Source organism: Anomaloglossus baeobatrachus, chromosome 2, assembly GCF_048569485.1.
Source record: "Anomaloglossus baeobatrachus isolate aAnoBae1 chromosome 2, aAnoBae1.hap1, whole genome shotgun sequence".
NCBI classification, from domain to species: Eukaryota; Metazoa; Chordata; class Amphibia; order Anura; family Aromobatidae; genus Anomaloglossus; species Anomaloglossus baeobatrachus.
Window position 1 is genome coordinate 794,346,892 of NC_134354.1, and position 22,982 is coordinate 794,369,873.

Consider the following 22,982-nt stretch of genomic DNA (forward strand, 5'->3'; position numbering starts at 1 on the left):
CATAGACCTGCACAAGGCTGGAATGGAGAAGACCATAGACCTGCATAAGGCTGGAATGGAGAGGATCATAGACCGGCACAAGGCTGGAATGGAGAAGACCATAGACCTGCACAAGGCTTGAATGGAGAAGACCATAGACCTGCACAAGGCTGGAATGGAGAGGATCATAGACCGGCACAAGGCTGGAATGAAGAAGACCATAGACCTGCACAAGGCTGGAATGGAGAGGATCATAGACCTGCACAAGGCTGGAATGGAGAAGACCATAGACCTGCACAAGGCTGGAATGGAGAGGATCATAGACCGGCACAAGGCTGGAATGGAGAAGACCATAGACCTGCACAATCCTGGAATGGAGAAGACCATAGACCTGCACAAGGCTGGAATGGAGAGGATCATTGGCCGGCACAAGGCTGGAATGGAGAAGACCATAGACCTGCACAAGGCTGGAATGGAGAAGACCATAGACCTGCACAAGGCTGGAATGGAGAGGATCATAGACCGGCACAAGGCTGGAATGGAGAAGACCATAGACCTGCACAAGGCTGGAATGGAGAGGATCATAGACCTGCACAAGGCTGGAATGAAGAAGACCATAGACCTGCACAAGGCTGGAATGGAGAAGACCATAGACCTGCACAAGGCTGGAATGGAGAAGACCATAGACCTGCACAAGGCTGGAATGGAGAGGATCATAGACCGGCACAAGGCTGGAATGGAGAAGACCATATACCTGCACAAGGCTGGAATGGAGAGGATCATAGACCTGCATGAGGCTGGAATGGAGAAGACCATAGACCTGCACAAGGCTGGAATGGAGAAGACCATAGACCTGCACAAGGCTGGAATGGAGAGGATCATAGACCTGCACAAGGCTGGAATGGAGAAGACCATAGACCTGCACAAGGCTGGAATGGAGAGGATCATACGCTGGCACAAGGCTGGAATGGAGAAGACCATAGACCTGCACAAGGCTGGAATGGAGAGGATCATAGACCGGCACAAGGCTGGAATGGAGAGGATCATAGACCTGCACAAGGCTGGAATGGAGAGGATCATAGACCTGCACAAGGCTGGAATGGAGAAGACCATAGACCTGCACAAGGCTGGAATGGAGAGGATCATAGACCGGCACAAGGCTGGAATGGAGAAGACCATAGACCTGCACAATCCTGGAATGGAGAAGACCATAGACCTGCACAAGGCTGGAATGGAGAGGATCATTGGCCGGCACAAGGCTGGAATGGAGAAGACCATAGACCTGCACAAGGCTGGAATGGAGAAGACCATAGACCTGCACAAGGCTGGAATGGAGAGGATCATAGACCGGCACAAGGCTGGAATGGAGAAGACCATAGACCTGCACAAGGCTGGAATGGAGAAGACCATAGACCTGCACAAGGCTGGAATGGAGAGGATCATAGACCTGCACAAGGCTGGAATGGAGAAGACCATAGACCTGCACAAGGCTGGAATGGAGAGGATCATACGCTGGCACAAGGCTGGAATGGAGAAGACCATAGACCTGCACAAGGCTGGAATGGAGAAGACCATAGACCTGCACAAGGCTGGAATGGAGAAGACCATAGACCTGCACAAGGCTGGAATGGAGAGGATCATAGACCTGCACAAGGCTGGAATGGAGAAGACCATAAACCTGCACAAGGCTGGAATGGAGAAGATCATAGACCGGCACAAGGCTGGAATGGAGAAGACCATAGACCTGCACAAGGCTGGAATGGAGAGGATCATAGACCTGCACAAGGCTGGAATGGAGAAGACCATAGACCTGCACAAGGCTAGTATGGAGAGGATCATAGACCTGCACAAGGCTGGAATGGAGAGGATCATAGACCTGCACAAGCCTGGAATGGAGAAGACCATAGACCTGCACAAAGCTGGAAAGGAGTAGATCATAGACCTGCACAAGGCTGGAATGGAGAAGACCATAGACCTGCACATGGCTGGAATGGAGAAGACCATAGACCTGCACAAGCCTGGAATGGAGAAGACCATAGACCTGCACAAAGCTGGAAAGGAGTAGATCATAGACCTGCACAAGGCTGGAATGGAGAAGACCATAGACCTGCACAAGGCTGGAATGGAGAAGACCATAGCCCTGCACAAGGCTGGAATGGAGAAGACCATAGACCTGCACAAGGCTGGAATAGAGAAGACCATAGACCTGCACAAGGCTGGAATGGAGAAGACCATATACCGGCACAAGGCTGGAATGGAGAAGACCATAGACCTGCACAAGGCTGGAATGGAGAAGACCATAGACCTGCACAAGGCTGGAATGGAGAAGACCATAGACCTGCACAAGGCTAGAATGGAGAAGACCATAGCCCTGCACAAAGCTAGTATGGAGAAGATCATAGACCTGCACAAGGCTGGAATGGAGAAGACCATATAACGGCACAAGCCTGGAATGGAGAAGACCATAGACCTGCACAAGGCTGGAATGGAGAAGACCATAGACCTGCACAAGGCTGGAATGGAGAAGACCATAGACCTGCACAAGGCTGGAATGGAGAAGACCATAGACCTGCACAAGGCTGGAATGAAGAAGACCATAGACCTGCACAAGCCTGGAATGGAGAAGACCATAGACCTGCACAAGGCTGGAATGGATAAGACAATAGACCTGCACAAGCCTGGAATAGAGAAGACCATAGACCTGCACAAAGCTGGAAAGGAGTAGATCATAGACCTGCACAAGGCTGGAATGGAGAAGACCATATACCGGCACAAGGCTGGAATGGAGAAGACCATAGACCTGCACAAGCCTGGAATGGAGAAGACCATAGACCTGCACAAGGCTGGAATGGAGAAGACCATAGACCTGCACATGCCTGGAAAGGAGAAGACCATAGACCTGCACAAAGCTGGAAAGAAGTAGATTATATACCTGCAGAAGGCTGGAATGGAGAAGACCATATACCGGCACAAGGCTGGAATGGAGAAGACCATAGACCTGCACAAGGCTGGAATTGAGAAGACCATAGACCTGCACAAGGCTGGAATGGAGAAGACAATAGACTTGCACAAGGCTGGAATGGAGAAGACCATAGACCTGCACAAGGCTGGAATGGAGAAGACCATAGACCTGCACAAGCCTGGAATGGAGAAGACCATAGACCTGCACAAAGCTGGAAAGGAGTAGATCATAGCCCTGCACAAGGCTGGAATGGAGAAGACCACAGACATGCACAAGGCTGGAATGGAGAAGACCATAGCCCTGCACAAGGCTGGAATGGAGAAGACCATAGACCTGCACAAGGCTGGAATAGAGAAGACCATAGACCTGCACAAGGCTGGAATAGAGAAGACGATATACCGGCACAAGGCTGGAATGGAGACCATAGACCTGCACAAGGCTGGAATGGAGAAGACTATAGACCTGCACAAGGCTAGAATGGAGAAGACCATAGCCCTGCACAAGGCTAGTATGGAGAAGATCATAGACCTGCACAAGGCTGGAATGGAGAAGACCATATAACGGCACAAGGCTGGAATGGAGAAGACCATAGACCTGCACAAGGCTGGAATGGAGAAGACCATAGACCTGCACAAGGCTGGAATGGAGAAGACCATAGACCTGCACAAGGCTGGAATGGAGAGGATCATAGGCCGGCACAAGGCTGGAATGGAGAAGACCATAGACCTGCACAAGGTTGGAATGGAGAAGACCATAGACCTGCACAAGGCTGGAATGGAGAAGACCATAGACCTGCACAAGGCTGGAATGGAGAGGATCATTGGCCGGCACAAGCCTGGAATGGAGAAGACCATTGACCTGCACAAGGCTGGAATGGAGAAGACCATAGACCTGCACAAGGCTGGAATGGAGAGGATCATAGACCGGCACAAGGCTGGAATGGAGAAGACCATAGACCTGCACAAGGCTGGAATGGAGAGGATCATAGACCTGCACAAGGCTGGAAGGGAGAAGACCATAGACCTGCACAAGCCTGGAATAGAGAGGATCATATGCTGGCACAAGGCTGGAATGGAGAAGACCATAGACCTGCACAAGGCTGGAATGGAGAGGATCATATGCTGGCACAAGGCTGGAATGGAGAAGACCATAGACCGGCACAAGGCTGGAATGGAGAAGACCATAGACCTGCACAAGGCTGGAATGGAGAAGACCATAGACCTGCACAAGGCTGGAATGGAGAGGATCATAGACCGGCACAAGGCTGGAATGGAGAAGACCATAGACCTGCACAAGGCTGGAATGGAGAGGATCATAGACCTGCACAAGGCTGGAATGGAGAAGACCATAGACCTGCACAAGGCTGGAATGGAGAGGATCATAGACCGGCACAAGGCTGGAATGGAGAAGACCATAGACCTGCACAATCCTGGAATGGAGAAGACCATAGACCTGCACAAGGCTGGAATGGAGAGGATCATTGGCCGGCACAAGGCTGGAATGGAGAAGACCATAGACCTGCACAAGGCTGGAATGGAGAGGATCATAGACCGGCACAAGGCTGGAATGGAGAAGACCATAGACCTGCACAAGGCTGGAATGGAGAGGATCATAGACCTGCACAAGGCTGGAATGGAGAAGACCATAGACCTGCACAAGGCTGGAATGGAGAAGACCATAGACCTGCACAAGGCTGGAATGGAGAGGATCATAGACCGGCACAAGGCTGGAATGGAGAAGACCATAGACCTGCACAAGGCTGGAATGGAGAAGACCATAGACCTGCACAAGGCTGGAATGGAGAGGATCATAGACCGGCACAAGGCTGGAATGGAGAAGACCATATACCTGCACAAGGCTGGAATGGAGAGGATCATAGACCTGCACAAGGCTGGAATGGAGAAGACCATAGACCTGCACAAGGCTGGAATGGAGAAGACCATAGACCTGCACAAGGCTGGAATGGAGAGGATCATAGACCGGCACAAGGCTGGAATGGAGAAGACCATAGACCTGCACAAGGCTGGAATGGAGAAGACCATAGACCTGCACAAGGCTGGAATGGAGAGGATCATAGACCGGCACAAGGCTGGAATGGAGAAGACCATAGACCTGCACAAGGCTGGAATGGAGAGGATCATAGACCTGCACAAGGCTGGAATGGAGAAGACCATAGACCTGCACAAGGCTGGAATAGAGAGGATCATACGCTGGCACAAGGCTGGAATGGAGAAGACCATAGACCTGCACAAGGCTGGAATGGAGAGGATCATAGACCGGCACAAGGCTGGAATGGAGAGGATCATAGACCTGCACAAGGCTGGAATGGAGAGGATCATAGACCTGCACAAGGCTGGAATGGAGAAGACCATAGACCTGCACAAGGCTGGAATGGAGAGGATCATAGACCGGCACAAGGCTGGAATGGAGAAGACCATAGACCTGCACAATCCTGGAATGGAGAAGACCATAGACCTGCACAAGGCTGGAATGGAGAGGATCATTGGCCGGCACAAGGCTGGAATGGAGAAGACCATAGACCTGCACAAGGCTGGAATCGAGAAGACCATAGACCTGCACAAGGCTGGAATGGAGAGGATCATAGACCGGCACAAGGCTGGAATGGAGAAGACCATAGACCTGCACAAGGCTGGAATGGAGAAGACCATAGACCTGCACAAGGCTGGAATGGAGAGGATCATAGACCTGCACAAGGCTGGAATGGAGAAGACCATAGACCTGCACAAGGCTGGAATGGAGAGGATCATACGCTGGCACAAGGCTGGAATGGAGAAGACCATAGACCTGCACAAGGCTGGAATGGAGAGGATCATAGACCGGCACAAGGCTGGAATGGAGAAGACCATAGACTTGCACAAGCCTGGAATGGAGAAGACCATAGACCTGCACAAGGCTGGAATGGAGAGGATCATAGACCGGCACAAGGCTGGAATGGAGAGGATCATAGACCTGCACAAGGCTGGAATGGAGAGGATCATAGACCTGCACAAGCCTGGAATGGAGAAGACCATAGACCTGCACAAGCCTGGAATGGAGAAGACAATAGACCTGCACAAGGCTGGAATGATAAGTACCATAAGTAAGATGCTGAGTGAGAAGGAGACAACTGCTGGTCCAATAGTAAGACAATGGAAGAAATACAAAATGAGTGTCAATCGCCATCGATCTGGGGCACCATGCAAAATCTCACCTCATGGGGTCTACTGGATCATGAGGAAGGTGAGAGATCAGCCTAAAACTACACGGGGGAACTTGTTACTGATCTCAAGGCAGCTGGGACCACTGTCACCAAGAAAACCATTGGTAACACATTATGCCGTAATGGATTAAAACCCTGCAGTGCCTGGAAAGTCCCACTGCTCATGAAGGGCCATGTGCAGCCGGCCTGTCTGAAGAAGGCCCTTGTGCAGCCGGACCGTCTAAAGAAGGCCCTTGTGCAGCCGGCCTGTCTGAAGAAGGCCCATGTGCAGCCGGCCCGTCTGAAGAAGGCCCATGTGAAGCCGGCCCGTCTGAAGAAGGCCCCTGTGCATCTGGCCCATCTGAATAAGGCCTGTAACGGGGTGCCAGGGGTGCCTCGGGGGTTGTAGTCGTGGCCCCATTGCTTAGCAGGCTCACCCCCGGCTCCGCCGTCACTATTGGGACAGGAGATTGCTTGGTGGGGCAGAGTGTGGTGGTGCAGATAACGCCGTCAGATGTACAAACACTTTGCAGACGTAGGTCGGTTGAACCAGAAGGCATGTTTATTGTACACTTCTTCATAACAGAGGCAGTAATCAGATGGTTTCACAAGTTCTGCTGGGGAAAACCTTTTCTGGACGTCTCCTCTAGTGGGGATGTGCCCGGCTACTCCACTTCACCTAGGCTCCCACTCCGGCTAACACAGACTGGACCCACACCAACTCCGCTTCACCCTTGAGGACACTTCTTCTCTTCGTTTCCTTCGCTTTCCTGTTTACCCAGCTCCCACACTCTGCCCCTTCTGCTTCTTCTCTCCCGTGCCGGACTCAACTGCCCCTGACTCTAACTTTTTCCTCAACAACCCTTTTTCTCCCTCCCCTTTCTGCTGCCGGCTCCTCCTTTCCTCTGCACTGTTTCTATGGGGACAGCCGTCCCACCCGGCCACTAGGGGGTCCCCTAAAACAGTAAAAACATTTTTATTAAATAACATCAACATTAACAACTTTTAGGGGAAAACTGCGCCTCCTTGTAAGGGGTCTGCCCACCCCTTACAGGCCCATGTGCAGCCGGCCCGTCTGAAGAAGGCCCATGTGCAGCCGGCCCGTCTGAAGAAGGCCCATGTGCAGCCAGCCCGTCTGAAGAAGGCCCATGTGCACCCGGGCCGACTGAAGAAGGCCCATGTGCAGCCGGCCAGACTGAAAAAGACCCATGTGCAGCCGGCCCGTCTGAAGTTTGCCAATGACACCTGGATAATTCTGAGAGTGATCAGGAGAAGGTGCTGTGGTCAGATGAGACAAAAATTCAGCTCTTTGGCCTTAACTGAACTCGCCGTGTTTGGGGAAAGAGAAATGCTGTCTATGACCCAAAAAACACCGTCCCCACTGTCAAGCATGGAGGTGGAAACATTGTGTTTTGGGGGTGTTTCTCTGGTAAGGGCATAGGACTACTTCACCACATCAATCGGACAATGGATGTAGCCAAGTACTGTAAAATCCTGAGTGACAACCTCCTTCCCTCTGCCAGACATTAAAAAGGGGTCTTGGCTGGGTCTTCCAGCATGACAATGACCCAAAACATACAGCCAAGGCAACAAAGGAGTGGCTTAAAAGAAGCACATTAAGGTTATGGAGTGGCCCAGCCAGTCCCCAGACCTTAATCCCATAGAAAATGTATGGAGGAGCTGAAGCTCAGAGTTGCCAAGTGACAGCCTCAAAATCTTAATGATTCAGAAATGATCTGCAAAGAGGAGAGGAGCAAAATCCTCCCGACATCAAACCTCATTGTCAACTACAAAAAGCACATGACTGCTGCGCTGCCAACAAGGGGACGGCCACCGAGTATTAAGTCTAGTTTGTCAGAGGGTCTTGCCCATGTTGTTGAGGTTAGAGTGACTGATTAATGGAGTCTGTGGCCAGGAGTCTTTATACAGGGGACAATGTAAGAGCCGTCTGTAATGCAGGGAACGAGGGGATTAGGAGCGTATAACTGGTCTGGAGGAGACAGGACTCTTAATGGTTGGTCGGGATCCAATACTTATTTCTCTGCAACATGCAAATACATTTATATAATTTATACAATGGGATTTTCTGGATTTTATTTAGGATATTCTCTCACTGTTAAAACTAACCTAAAATTACAGAGTGTTCATGTCTGTGTCAGTGGGAAACCTACACAATCAGCGAGGGATCAAGTACGGTACTTATTTCCGTCACTGCTGGTCTGGCCATATTGGCAAGTTATCCCTTTAAGAGGGAGATGATGTGGAATCGTGGAAGTAAAGTATGACTTGCATGGCCTGTACGGTGGTGCTGGGTTGTGGTGGAGCAGATGAGACCAGTGGAGGTCGGGGTGGAGACGAGCGGAGTGTCTCCAGATGTTCTGGAGGAGAAGACGTGTCCCCGCGATCCCATGTACACCGTTCTGATCAAAGAACTGTTGGGTCAAACTTTGATATTAAAGAACTGGGATGTGAATGCTGCCGCGGACCTGGGGACAGAGGGGACCTGAGGACAGAGGGGACCTGAGGACAGAGGGGACCTGGGGACCGAGGGGACCTGAGGACAGAGGGGACCTGGGGACAGAGGGGACCTGAGGACAGAGGGGACCTGAGGACAGAGGGGACCTGAGGACAGAGGGGACCTGAGGACAGAGGGGACCTGAGGACAGAGGGGACCTGACAGGTTCGTGCAATAGCAAAGTGCCGCGGAATAGATAGAGGTCAGCAGCCACCGGGCTCCCAGCAGCTGGTTAGAGATGATCGGCCAAGGACGCACAGATGACCAGCCGAGGACGCACAGATGACAGGCCGAGGACGCACAGATGAGCGGCAGAGGACGCACAGATGACTGGCCAAGGACGCACAGATGATCGGCCAAGGAGGCACAGAGGACCGGCCAAGGAGGCACAGATGACCGGCCGAGGACGCACAGATGAGCGGCTGAGGACACACGGCCGAGGAGGCACAGATGACCGGCCGAGGAGGCACAGATGAGCGGCAGAGGACGCACAGATGACTGGGCAAGGACGCACAGATGATCGGCCAAGGAGGCACAGAGGACCGGCCAAGGAGGCACAGATGACCGGCCAAGGAGGCACAGATGATCGGCCAAGGAGGCACAGATGATCGGCCAAGGAGGCACAGAGGACCGGCCAAGGAGGCACAGATGAGCGGCCGAGGACACACAGATGACCGGCCGAGGACACACAGATGACCGGCCGAGGACACACAGATGACCGGCCGAGGACGTACAGATGACCGGCCGAGGACGTACAGATGACCGGTGGAGGACACACAGATTACTGGCCAAGGACGCACAGATAACCGGCCGACGACACACAGATGACCGGCCGTGGATGTACAGATGACCGGCTAAGGACGTACAGATGACCGGCCGAGGAGGCACAGAGGACCGGCCAAGGACGCACAGAGGACCGGCCGAGGACACACAGATGACCGGCCGAGGACACACAGATGACCGGCCGAGGACGCACAGATGAGCGGCTGAGGACACACGGCAGAGGAGGCACAGATGACCGGCCAAGGAGGCACAGATGAGCGGCAGAGGAGGCACAGATGACTGGCCAAGGACGCACAGATGATCGGCCAAGGAGGCACAGAGGACCGGCCAAGGAGGCACAGAGGACCGGCCAAGGAGGCACAGAGGACCGGCCAAGGAGGCACAGATGACCGGCCGAGGACACACAGATGACCGGCCGAGGACGTACAGATGACCAGCGGAGGACACACAGATGACCGGCCAAGGACGCACAGATAACCGGCCGACGACACACAGATGACCGGCCGAGGACGCACAGATGACCGGCCGAGGACGCACAGAGGACCGGCCGAGGACGCACAGAGGACCGGCCGAGGACGCACAGAGGACCGGCCGAGGACGCACAGATGACCGGCCGAGGAGGCACAGATGACCGGCCTAGGAGGCACAGATGACCGGCCGAGGACGCACAGATGAGCGGCCGAGGACGCACAAAGGACCGGCCAAGGACGTACAGATGACCAGCCGAGGACGCACAGATGACCGGCCGAGGACGCACAGATGACAGGCCGAGGACACACAGAATAGCGGCCGAGGAGGCACAGATGAGTGGCCGAGGAGGCACCCATGAGCGGCCGAGGAGGCACGGATGACCGGCCAAGGACGCACAGATGACCGGCCGAGGACGCACAGATGACCGGCCGAGGACGCACAGATGACCGGCCGAGGACGCACAGATGACCGGCCTAGGAGGCACAGATGACCGGCCGAGGACGCACAGATGACCGGCCGAGGACGCACAGATGACCGGCCGAGGACGCACAGATGAGAGGCCGAGGAGGCACAGATGACCGGCCGAGGACGCACAGATGACTGGCCGAGGACGCACAGATGACCGGCCGAGGAAGCACAGATGACCGGCCGAGGACGCACAGATGAGCGGCCGAGGACGCACAAAGGACCGGCCAAGGACGTACAGATGACCAGCCGAGGACGCACAGATGACCGGCCGAGGACGCACAGATGACAGGCCGAGGACACACAGATGAGCGGCCGAGGAGGCACAGATGAGTGGCCGAGGAGGCACCCATGAGCGGCCGAGGAGGCACAGATGACCGGCCGAGGACACACAGATGACCGGCCGAGGAGGCACAGATGAGCGGCCGAGGAGGCACAGATGACCGGCCGACGATACACAGATGACCGGCCGTGGACGCACACATGACCGGCCGAGGAGGCACAGATGAGCGGCCGAGGAGGCACAGATGAGCGACCGAGGAGGCACAGATGAGCGGCCGAGGAGGCACAGATGACTGGCCGAGGAGGCACAGATGACCGGCCAAGGAGGCACAGATGACCGGCCAAGGAGGCACAGATGACCGGCCAAGGAGGCACAGATGACCGGCCAAGGAGGCACAGATGACCGGCCGAGGACGCTGATCCTTCAAAGTGATTCTAAGTCCCCGATAATCAATACCTGGTCTAAGACCACCATCTTTATTTCCAACAGTAAAGACTCCGGCCCCCTCTGGTGACGTGGATGTCTGATGACCCCTCCTGCAGACTGTCTGATATATCATCTTTCATGGGCGGACGTTCTGGACCAGAGATGATAGATTCCACCCTCTGGGAGCTGAGAGATTGGCATCAGGTCTATGGGACAATCATATTCTCAGTGTGGGGGGATCCACTCAGTGCGGCTCCAGACAGATCCACAGATACAGACACAGAAAATACGTCAGTAACATGTCTGAATATCCCAGGTAATCCACTCAGTGCGGCTCCAGATAGATCCACAGATACAGACACAGAAAATACGTCAGTAACATGTCTGAATATCCCAGGTAATCCCCTCAGTGCAGCTCCAGACACATCCACAGACACAGAAAATACGTCAGTAACATGTCTGAATATCCCAGGTAATCCTCTCAGTGCGGCTCCAGACAGATCCACAGATACAGACACAGAAAATACGTCAGTAAAATGTCTGAATATCCCAGGTAATCCCCTCAGTGCGGCTCCAGACAGATCCACAGATACAGACACAGAAAATACGTCAGTAAAATGTCTGAATATCCCAGGTAATCCCCTCAGTGCGGCTCCAGATAGATCCACAGATACAGACACAGAAAATACGTCAGTAAAATGTCTGCATATCCCTAGTAATCCCCTCAGTGCGGCTCCAGACAGATCCACAGATACAGACACAGAAAATACGTCAGTAACATGTCTGAATATCCCAGGTAATCCCCTCAGTGCGGCTCCAGACACATCCACAGATACAGACACAGAAAATACGTCAGTAACATGTCTGAATATCCCAGGTAATCCCCTCAGTGCGGCTCCAGACAGAGCCACAGATACAGACACAGAAAATACGTCAGTAAAATGTCTGACTATCCCAGGTAATCCCCTCAGTGCGGCTCCAGACACATCCACAGATACAGACACAGAAAATACGTCAGTAACATGTCTGAATATCCCAGGTAATCCCCTCAGTGCGGCTCCAGACAGAGCCACAGATACAGACACAGAAAATACGTCAGTAACATGTCTGAATATCCCAGGTAATCCCCTCAGTGCGGCTCCAGACACATCCACAGATACAGACACAGAAAATACGTCAGTAACATGTCTGAATATCCCAGGTAATCCCCTCAGTGCGGCTCCAGACACATCCACAGATACAGACACAGAAAATACGTCAGTAAAATGTCTGAATATCCCAGGTAATCCCCTCAGTGCGGCTCCAGACACATCCACAGATACAGACACAGAAAATACGTCAGTAACATGTCTGAATATCCCAGGTAATCCCCTCAGTGCGGCTCCAGACAGATCCACAGATACAGACACAGAAAATACGTCAGTAACATGTCTGAATATCCCAGGTAATCCCCTCAGTGCGGCTCCAGACAGATCCACAGATACAGACACAGAAAATACGTCAGTAAAATGTCTGACTATCCCAGGTAATCCCCTCAGTGCGGCTCCAGACAGATCCACAGATACAGACACAGAAAATACGTCAGTAACATGTCTGAATATCCCAGGTAATCCCCTCAGTGCGGCTCCAGACACATCCACAGATACAGACACAGAAAATACGTCAGTAACATGTCTGACTATCCCAGGTAATCCCCTCAGTGCGGCTCCAGACACATCCACAGATACAGACACAGAAAATACGTCAGTAACATGTCTGAATATCCCAGGTAATCCCCTCAGTGCGGCTCCAGACAGATCCACAGATACAGACACAGAAAATACGTCAGTAAAATGTCTGAATATCCCAGGTAATCCTCTCAGTGCGGCTCCAGACAGATCCACAGATACAGACACAGAAAATACGTCAGTAAAATGTCTGAATATCCCAGGTAATCCCCTCAGTGCGGCTCCAGACAGATCCACAGATACAGACACAGAAAATACGTCAGTAAAATGTCTGAATATCCCAGGTAATCCCCTCAGTGCAGCTCCAGACAGATCCACAGATACAGACACAGAAAATACGTCAGTAACATGTCTGAATATCCCAGGTAATCCCCTCAGTGCGGCTCCAGACACATCCACAGATACAGACACAGAAAATACGTCAGTAAAATGTCTGAATATCCCAGGTAATCCCCTCAGTGCGGCTCCAGACAGATCCACAGATACAGACACAGAAAATACGTCAGTAACATGTCTGAATATCCCAGGTAATCCCCTCAGTGCGGCTCCAGACACATCCACAGATACAGACACAGAAAATACGTCAGTAACATGTCTGAATATCCCAGGTAATCCCCTCAGTGCGGCTCCAGACAGAGCCACAGATACAGACACAGAAAATACGTCAGTAACATGTCTGAATATCCCAGGTAATCCCCTCAGTGCGGCTCCAGACAGATCCACAGATACAGACACAGAAAATACGTCAGTAACATGTCTGAATATCCCAGGTAATCCCCTCAGTGCGGCTCCAGACAGATCCACAGATACAGACACAGAAAATACGTCAGTAACATGTCTGAATATCCCAGGTAATCCCCTCAGTGCGGCTCCAGACACATCCACAGATACAGACACAGAAAATACGTCAGTAACATGTCTGAATATCCCAGGTAATCCTCTCAGTGCGGCTCCAGACACATCCACAGATACAGACACAGAAAATACGTCAGTAACATGTCTGAATATCCCAGGTAATCCCCTCAGTGCGGCTCCAGACAGATCCACAGATACAGACACAGAAAATACGTCAGTAAAATGTCTAAATATCCCAGGTAATCCCCTCAGTGCGGCTCCAGACACATCCACAGATACAGACACAGAAAATACGTCAGTAACATGTCTGAATATCCCAGGTAATCCTCTCAGTGCGGCTCCAGACACATCCACAGATACAGACACAGAAAATACGTCAGTAAAATGTCTGAATATCCCAGGTAATCCCCTCAGTGCGGCTCCAGACAGATCCACAGATACAGACACAGAAAATACGTCAGTAACATGTCTGAATATCCCAGGTAATCCCCTCAGTGCGGCTCCAGACAGATCCACAGATACAGACACAGAAAATACGTCAGTAACATGTCTGAATATCCCAGGTAATCCCCTCAGTGCGGCTCCAGACAGATCCACAGATACAGACACAGAAAATACGTCAGTAACATGTCTGAATATCCCAGGTAATCCCCTCAGTGCGGCTCCAGACACATCCACAGATACAGACACAGAAAATACGTCAGTAACATGTCTGAATATCCCAGGTAATCCCCTCAGTGCGGCTCCAGACACATCCACAGATACAGACACAGAAAATACGTCAGTAACATGTCTGAATATCCCAGGTAATCCCCTCAGTGCGGCTCCAGACAGAGCCACAGATACAGACACAGAAAATACGTCAGTAACATGTCTGAATATCCCAGGTAATCCCCTCAGTGCGGCTCCAGACACATCCACAGATACAGACACAGAAAATACGTCAGTAACATGTCTGAATATCCCAGGTAATTCCCTCAGTGCGGCTCCAGACACATCCACAGATACAGACACAGAAAATACGTCAGTAAAATGTCTGAATATCCCAGGTAATCCCCTCAGTGCGGCTCCAGACAGATCCACAGATACAGACACAGAAAATACGTCAGTAACATGTCTGAATATCCCAGGTAATCCCCTCAGTGCGGCTCCAGACACATCCACAGATACAGACACAGAATATACGTCAGTAACATGTCTGAATATCCCAGGTAATCCTCTCAGTGCGGCTCCAGACAGAGCCACAGATACAGACACAGAAAATACGTCAGTAACATGTCTGAATATCCCAGGTAATCCCCTCAGTGCGGCTCCAGACAGAGCCACAGATACAGACAGAAAATACGTCAGTAAAATGTCTGACTATCCCAGGTAATCCCCTCAGTGCGGCTCCAGACACATCCACAGATACAGACACAGAAAATACGTCAGTAACATGTCTGAATATCCCAGGTAATCCCCTCAGTGCGGCTCCAGACAGAGCCACAGATACAGACACAGAAAATACGTCAGTAAAATGTCTGAATATCCCAGGTAATCCCCTCAGTGCGGCTCCAGACACATCCACAGATACAGACACAGAAAATACGTCAGTAACATGTCTGAATATCCCAGGTAATCCCCTCAGTGCGGCTCCAGACACATCCACAGATACAGACACAGAAAATACGTCAGTAACATGTCTGAATATCCCAGGTAATCCTCTCAGTGCGGCTCCAGACACATCCACAGATACAGACACAGAAAATACGTCAGTAACATGTCTGAATATCCCAGGTAATCCTCTCAGTGCGGCTCCAGACACATCCACAGATACAGACACAGAAAATACGTCAGTAAAATGTCTGAATATCCCAGGTAATCCCCTCAGATCCGGACAGATTTCTCCTCACAGTAACCGGGTTATGTTTATGTAACTAAGGCCCCAAGCCGCGGCTGCAGACTGGTCGTCAAGGCTGAAAAATGACCCCGATTCATCATGTTAGACCCGCAGCACACATCCGTTTTTTTTGTACGTGTGCGGTTTGTATTTGCACGTACCGGAGACACGGAGACCCATGTTATTCAATGGTAGATGGCACACACACGTAAAATCACACGGAACGTGTGTCCGTGTGGTAAGTACGTGTGTGCTCTTTTCTACACGGACGACATGTCCGTTTTTGGCCAACAGCACGGACCCGCTTTAGTCTATGGGTGTGTGCCTGCACGGACCGCACACGGAGTATGTCTATGTTCAGCACGTATCGTCCGTGTCCGTTTTTCATCACAAAATCTAAAACACTTGTTACCAATCTATCAGGTCAATAGAAAGCGAACAACACCAGGATCTCATGATGGATGATTAACAACATTAATTGGGTAAGAATGCGGGCCTTTATAAACAGACAGCACACGGACGGCACACGGACAGCACACGGACAGCACACGGACAGCACACGGACAGCACACGTACGTATTTTATGTCAATATAGACATCACACACGGCTCGCATACGCCATCACACGGATGCCATACGTACCGGAGAAACGCCCCTAAAAAACGGAACACGGACCCGAAAAACGGACCGTGAGACAAGTACGTTTTTTTTGCAGAAGTGTGTTTTAGGACTAAAGTAAAGTAGCCGCCCCCCATAGATCTCTATACACGTCTCACTGCCCCCCATAGATCTCCATACACGTCTCACCGCCCCCCATAGATCTCCATACACGTCTCACCGCCCCCCATAGATCTCCATACACGTCTCACCGCCCCCCATAGATCTCCATACACGTCTCACCGCCCCCCATAGATCTCCATACACGTCTCACCGCCCCCCATAGATCTCCATACACGTCTCACCGCCCCCCATAGATCTCCATACACGTCTCACCGCCCCCCATAGATCTCCATACACGTCTCACCGCCCCCATAGATCTCCATACACGTCTCACCGCCCCCCATAGATCTCCATACACGTCTCACCGCCCCCCATAGATCTCCATACACATCTCACCGCCCCCCATAGATCTCCATACACGTCTCACCGCCCCCCCCATAGATCTCCATACACGTCTCACCGCCCCCCATAGATCTCCATACACGTCTCACCGCCCCCCCATAGATCTCCATACACGTCTCACCGCCCCCCATAGATCTCCATACACGTCTCACCGCCCCCCCATAGATCTCCATACACGTCTCACCGCCCCCCATAGATCTACATACACGTCTCACTGCCCCCCATAGATCTCCATACACATCTCACTGCCCCCCATAGATCTCCATACACGTCTCACCGCCCCCCATAGATCTCCATACACGTCTCACCGCCCCCCCATAGATCTCCATACACGTCTCACCGCCCCCCATAGATCTACATACACGTCTCACCGCCCCCTGGGTGAGGGGAGCATCATCCATCACAGACACTTTCACAGGAAAACATCATATTATTAAGGAGAAAACAACATCTGGGGCCATTTTGGCTTCAACAAGATAATAATCTGCCCCAATCAATGAAGGCCTCGAGCCGCAGACATTTCTCCAGATTTCTCCAGCCCCGCTCCAGTGTTTTCTCATTTCAGTGTTTGCTGCACGCGGGAGGTCACTACACAGTGTAACATTAAGGAATAACGTTTGGAACTCCATTCTATGTCTGAACTGGGTGCAAAAACCTAAAAAACATCACTATGGGGAGATAAGGTATGCACACCAGTGACTATGGAAGGGGAATACATGGAAGAGCAGAAACTGCTGTGTGAATACTGACATGAAAAATTCAATAGCTATTTGTAAGAATGAAATGTGAAAAATGGAACCTGCATTACTGCCATGAACATATGAATAAAGAGAAATTTAGCTACTGAATTGATCAATGCAATAGAGCCCCAACACTACGCCAAAGTGCATTGATCAATTTCACATTTCATTCTTACAAATAGCTATTGAATTTTTCATGTCAGTATTCACACAGCAGTTTCTGCTATTCCATGTATTCCCCTTCCATAGTCACTGGTGTGCATACCTTATCTCCCCATACTACACAGTGTAAGTCTATGAGAGATAGAACGAGGCTCCCATAGACTTACAGCTCTCTGACTTCTGGTCATTTAGACACAAAGTGTGAACGGGGCCTCAGAGTTACTTTATTAACTTTCTTATAGGTTTAATGGAGAAACATCTAACATAGATGTCACCTGCAGTCCTATGTAACACCACAGATAACACAGTGAGGTCTCGGAGTACAGATAATGTAGTAGATGTCACCTGCAGTCCTATGTAACACCACTGATAACACAGTGATATCTGAGCACAGATAATGTAGTAGATGTCACCTGCAGTCCTATGTAACACCACAGATAACACAGTGATATCTCTGAGTACAGATAATGTAGTAGATGTCACCTGCAGTCCTATGTAACACCACAGATAACACAGTGATATCTCTGAGTACAGATAATGTAGTAGATGTCACCTGCAGTCCTATGTAACACCACAGATAACACAGTGATATCTCTCTGAGTACAGATAATGTAGTAGATGTCACCTGCAGTCCTATGTAACACCACTGATAACACAGTGATATCTCTCTGAGTACAGATAATGTAGTAGATGTCACCTGCAGTCCTATGTAACACCACTGATAACACAGTGATATCTCTCTGAGTACAAATAATGTAGTAGATGTCACCTGCAGTCCTATGTAACACCACTGATAACACAGTGATATCTCTGAGTACAGATAATGTAGTAGATGTCATCTGCAGTCCTATGTAACACCACAGATAACACAGTGATATCTCTGAGTACAGATAATGTAGTAGATGTCACCTGCAGTCCTATGTAACACCACAGATAACACAGTGATATCTCTGAGTACAGATAATGTAGTAGATGTCACCTGCAGTCCTATGTAACACCACGGATAACACAGTGATATCTCTGAGTACAGATAATGCAGTAGATGTCACCTGCAGTCCTATGTAACACCACAGATATTACAGTGATATCTCTGAGTACAGATAATGTAGTAGATGTCGCCTGCAGTCCTATGTAACACCACAGATAACACAGTGATATCTCTGAGTACAGATAATGTAGTAGAGGTCACCTGCAGTCCTATGTAACACCACAGATAACACAGTGATATCTCTGAGTACAGATAATGCAGTAGATGTCACCTGCAGTCCTATGTAACACCACAGATAACACAGTGATATCTCTGAGTACAGATAATGTAGTAGATGTCACCTGCAGTCCTATGTAACACCACAGATAACACAGTGATATCTCTGAGTACAGATAATGTAGTAGATGTCACCTGCAGTCCTATGTAACACCACAGATAACACAGTGATATCTCTGAGTACAGATAATGTAGTAGATGTCGCCTGCAGTCCTATGTAACACCACAGATAACACAGTGATATCTCTGAGTACAGATAATGTAGTAGATGTCACCTGCAGTCCTATGTAACACCACAGATAGATGCCACCTGCAGTCCTATGTAACACCACAGATAACACAGTGATATCTCTGAGTACAGATAATGTAGTAGATGTCACCTGCAGTCCTATGTAACACCACAGATAACACAGTGATATCTGAGTACAGATAATGTAGTAAATGTCACCTGCAGTCCTATGTAACACCACAGATAACAGTGATATCTCTGAGTACAGATAATGTAGTAGATGTCACCTGCAGTCCTATGTAACACCACAGATAACACAGTGATATCTCTGAGTACAGATAATGTAGTAGATGTCACCTGCAGTCCTATGTAACACCACAGATAACACAGTGATATCTCTCTGAGTACAGATAATGTAGTAGATGTCACCTGCAGTCCTATGTAACACCACAGATAACACAGGGATATCTCTGAGTACAGATAATGTAGTAGATGTCACCTGCAGTCCTATGTAACACCACAGATAACACAGTGATATCTCTGAGTACAGATAATGCAGTAGATGTCACCTGCAGTCCTATGTAACACCACAGATAACACAGTGATATCTCTCTGAGTACAGATAATAAAGTAGATGTCACCTGCAGTCCTATGTAACACCACAGATAACACAGTGATATCTCTGAGTACAGATAATGTAGTAGATGTCGCCTGCAGTCCTATGTAACACCACAGATAACACAGTGATATCTCTGAGTACAGATAATGTAGTAGATGTCACCTGCAGTCCTATGTAACACCACAGATAACACAGTGATATCTCTGAGTACAGATAATGTAGTAGATGTCACCTGCAGTCCTATGTAACACCACAGATAACACAGTGATATCTCTCTGAGTACAGATAATGTAGTAGATGTCACCTGCAGTCCTATGTAACACCACAGATAACACAGTGATATCTCTGAGTACAGATAATGTAGTAGATGTCACCTGCAGTCCTATGTAACACCACAGATAACACAGTGATATCTCTGAGTACAGATGATGTAGTAGATGTCACCTGCAGTCCTATGTAACACCACAGATAACACAGTGATATCTCTGAGTACAGATAATGTAGTAGATGTCACCTGCAGTCCTATGTAACACCACAGATAACACAGTGATATCTCTGAGTACAGATAATGTAGTAGATGTCACCTGCAGTCCTATGTAACACCACAGATAACACAGTGATATCTCTGAGTACAGATAATGTAGTAGATGTCACCTGCAGTCCTATGTAACACCACAGATAACACAGTGATATCTCTGAGTACAGATAATGTAGTAATGTCACCTGCAGTCCTATGTAACACCACAGATAACACAGTGATATCTCTGAGTACAGATAATGTAGTAGATGTCACCTGCAGTCCTATGTAACACCACAGATAACACACTGATATCTCTGAGTACAGATAATGTAGTAGATGTCACCTGCAGTCCTATGTAACACCACAGATAACACAGTGATATCTCTGAGTACAGATAATGTAGTAGATGTCACCTGCAGTCCTATGTAACACCACAGATAACACAGTGATATCTCTGAGTACAGATAATGTAGTAATGTCACCTGCAGTCCTATGTAACACCACAGATAACACAGTGATATCTCTGAGTACAGATAATGTAGTAGATGTCACCTGCAGTCCTATGTAACACCACAGATAACACAGTGATATCTCTGAGTACAGATAATGTAGTAGAGGTCACCTGCAGTCCTATGTAACACCACAGATAACACAGTGATATCTCTGAGTGCAGATAATGTAGATGTCACCTGCAGTCCTATGTAACACCACAGATAACACAGTGATATCTCTGAGTACAGATAATGTAGTAGATGTCACCTGCAGTCCTATGTAACACCACAGATAACACAGTGATCTCTGAGTACAGATAATGTAGTAGATGTCTCCTGCAGTCCTATGTAACACCACAGATAACACAGTGATATCTCTGAGTACAGATAATGTAGTAGATGTCACCTGCAGTCCTATGTAACACCACAGATAACACAGTGATATCTCTGAGTACAGATAATGTAGTAGATGTCACCTGCAGTCCTATGTAACACCACAGATAACACAGTGATATCTCTGAGTACAGATAATGTAGTAGATGTCACCTGCAGTCCTATGTAACACCACAGATAACACAGTGATATCTCTGAGTACAGATAATGTAGTAGATGTCTCCTGCAGTCCTATGTAACACCACAGATAACACAGTGATCTCTGAGTACAGATAATGTAGTAGATGTCACCTGCAGTCCTATGTAACACCACAGATAACACAGTGATATCTCTGAGTACAGATAATGTAGTAGATGTCACCTGCAGTCCTATGTAACACCACAGATAACACAGTGATATCTCTGAGTACAGATAATGTAGTAGATGTCACCTGCAGTCCTATGTAACAGCACTGATCCCATTGGTGTGCTGTGCACTCACCGGGCAGGAGGCAGAGGCTGATGAGGGGCAGCAGTCTCATGTTGGGTGCAGGGTGGGGAGTTGCTGAGTGTTGGGGTTCAGGCCATGGAGTCGGGGCGGGTGTGTGGGTGCCGGGTGCCCCCTGTGCTGTGTGCTGTGCTCTCCCGGCTCTGCAGCATCCTCTCCGCTGTCAGTCTTCTCCTCTTCTCCGCACTTTCCTCCTCCTGTCTTCCCTCCCTCCCCCGCCTCGCACTCTTTCTTGTCTTCTGTACTTCTTGTGTCTTATCTCAGGACTCGCACAAACCCTTCCTCATGGCTCCTACACAAAGTCTCATTCACCTGAAAAAAAGTGTGTGTGTGTATATAGCACAGTGTGTGTGTATATAGCACAGTGTGTGTGTATATAGCACAGTGTGTGTGTATATAGCACAGTGTGTATGTATATAGCACAGTGTGTGTGTGTGTGTATATAGCACAGTGTGTGTGTGTGTATATAGCACAGTGTGTATGTATATAGCACAGTGTGTGTGTATATAGCACAGTGTGTGTGTGTGTGTATATAGCACAGTGTGTGTGTATATAGCACAGTGTGTGTGTATATAGCACAGTGTGTGTGTGTGTATATAGCACAGTGTGTATGTATATAGCACAGTGTGTATGTATATAGCACAGTGTGTGTGTGTGTGTATATAGCACAGTGTGTATGTATATAGCACAGTGTGTGTGTGTGTGTGTGTGTGTATATAGCACAGTGTATGTATATAGCACAGTGTGTGTGTGTGTGTGTTTGTGTATATATAGCACAGTGTGTGTGTGTGTATATAGCACAGTGTGTGTGTGTATATAGCAGTGTGTGTGTATATATAGCAGTGTGTGTGTGTGTATGTGTGCATGTGTGTATATAGCACAGAGTGTGTGTGTATATAGCACAGTGTGTGTGTGTATATAGCAGTGTGTGTGTATATATAGCAGTGTGTGTGTGTGTATGTGTGCATGTGTGTATATAGCACAGAGTCTGTGTGTATATAGCACAGTGTGTGTGTGTATATAGCACAGTGTGTGTGTGTAGCACAGTGTGTGTATATAGCAGTGTGTGTGTGTGTGTGTGTGTGTAGCACAGTGTGTATATAGCAGTGTGTGTGTGTATAGCACAGTGTGTGTGTGTGTATATAGCACAGTGTGTGTGTGTGTATATAGCAGGGTTTGTGTGTATATAGCACAGTGTGTGTGTATATAGCAGTGTGTGTGTATATATAGCAGTGTGTGTGTGTGTATGTGTGCGTGTGTGTATATAGCACAGAGTGTGTGTGTATATAGCACAGTGTGTGTGTGTGTAGTACACTGTGTGTGCGTATGTATAGCAGTGTGTGTGTGTATATAGCAGTGTGTGTGTGTATAGCAGTGTGTGTGTGTGTGTATAGCACAGTGTGTGTGTATG

General features: G+C 49.4%; 1 protein-coding gene across 1 annotated transcript in view; it reads right to left on the bottom strand.

The window, feature by feature from the left end:
• LOC142292370 (neuronal acetylcholine receptor subunit alpha-10-like) overlaps positions 1–21,787 on the bottom strand; it is a 159,742-nt gene extending 137,955 nt beyond the window's left edge. The window contains exon 1 of the mRNA XM_075337693.1: positions 21,566–21,787. Coding sequence (XP_075193808.1) covers positions 21,566–21,605 — 40 coding nt within the window. The 5' untranslated portion in view covers positions 21,606–21,787. The remainder of the gene's footprint in view (positions 1–21,565) is intronic.
• Between the last annotated feature and the right edge of the window lie 1,195 nt (positions 21,788–22,982).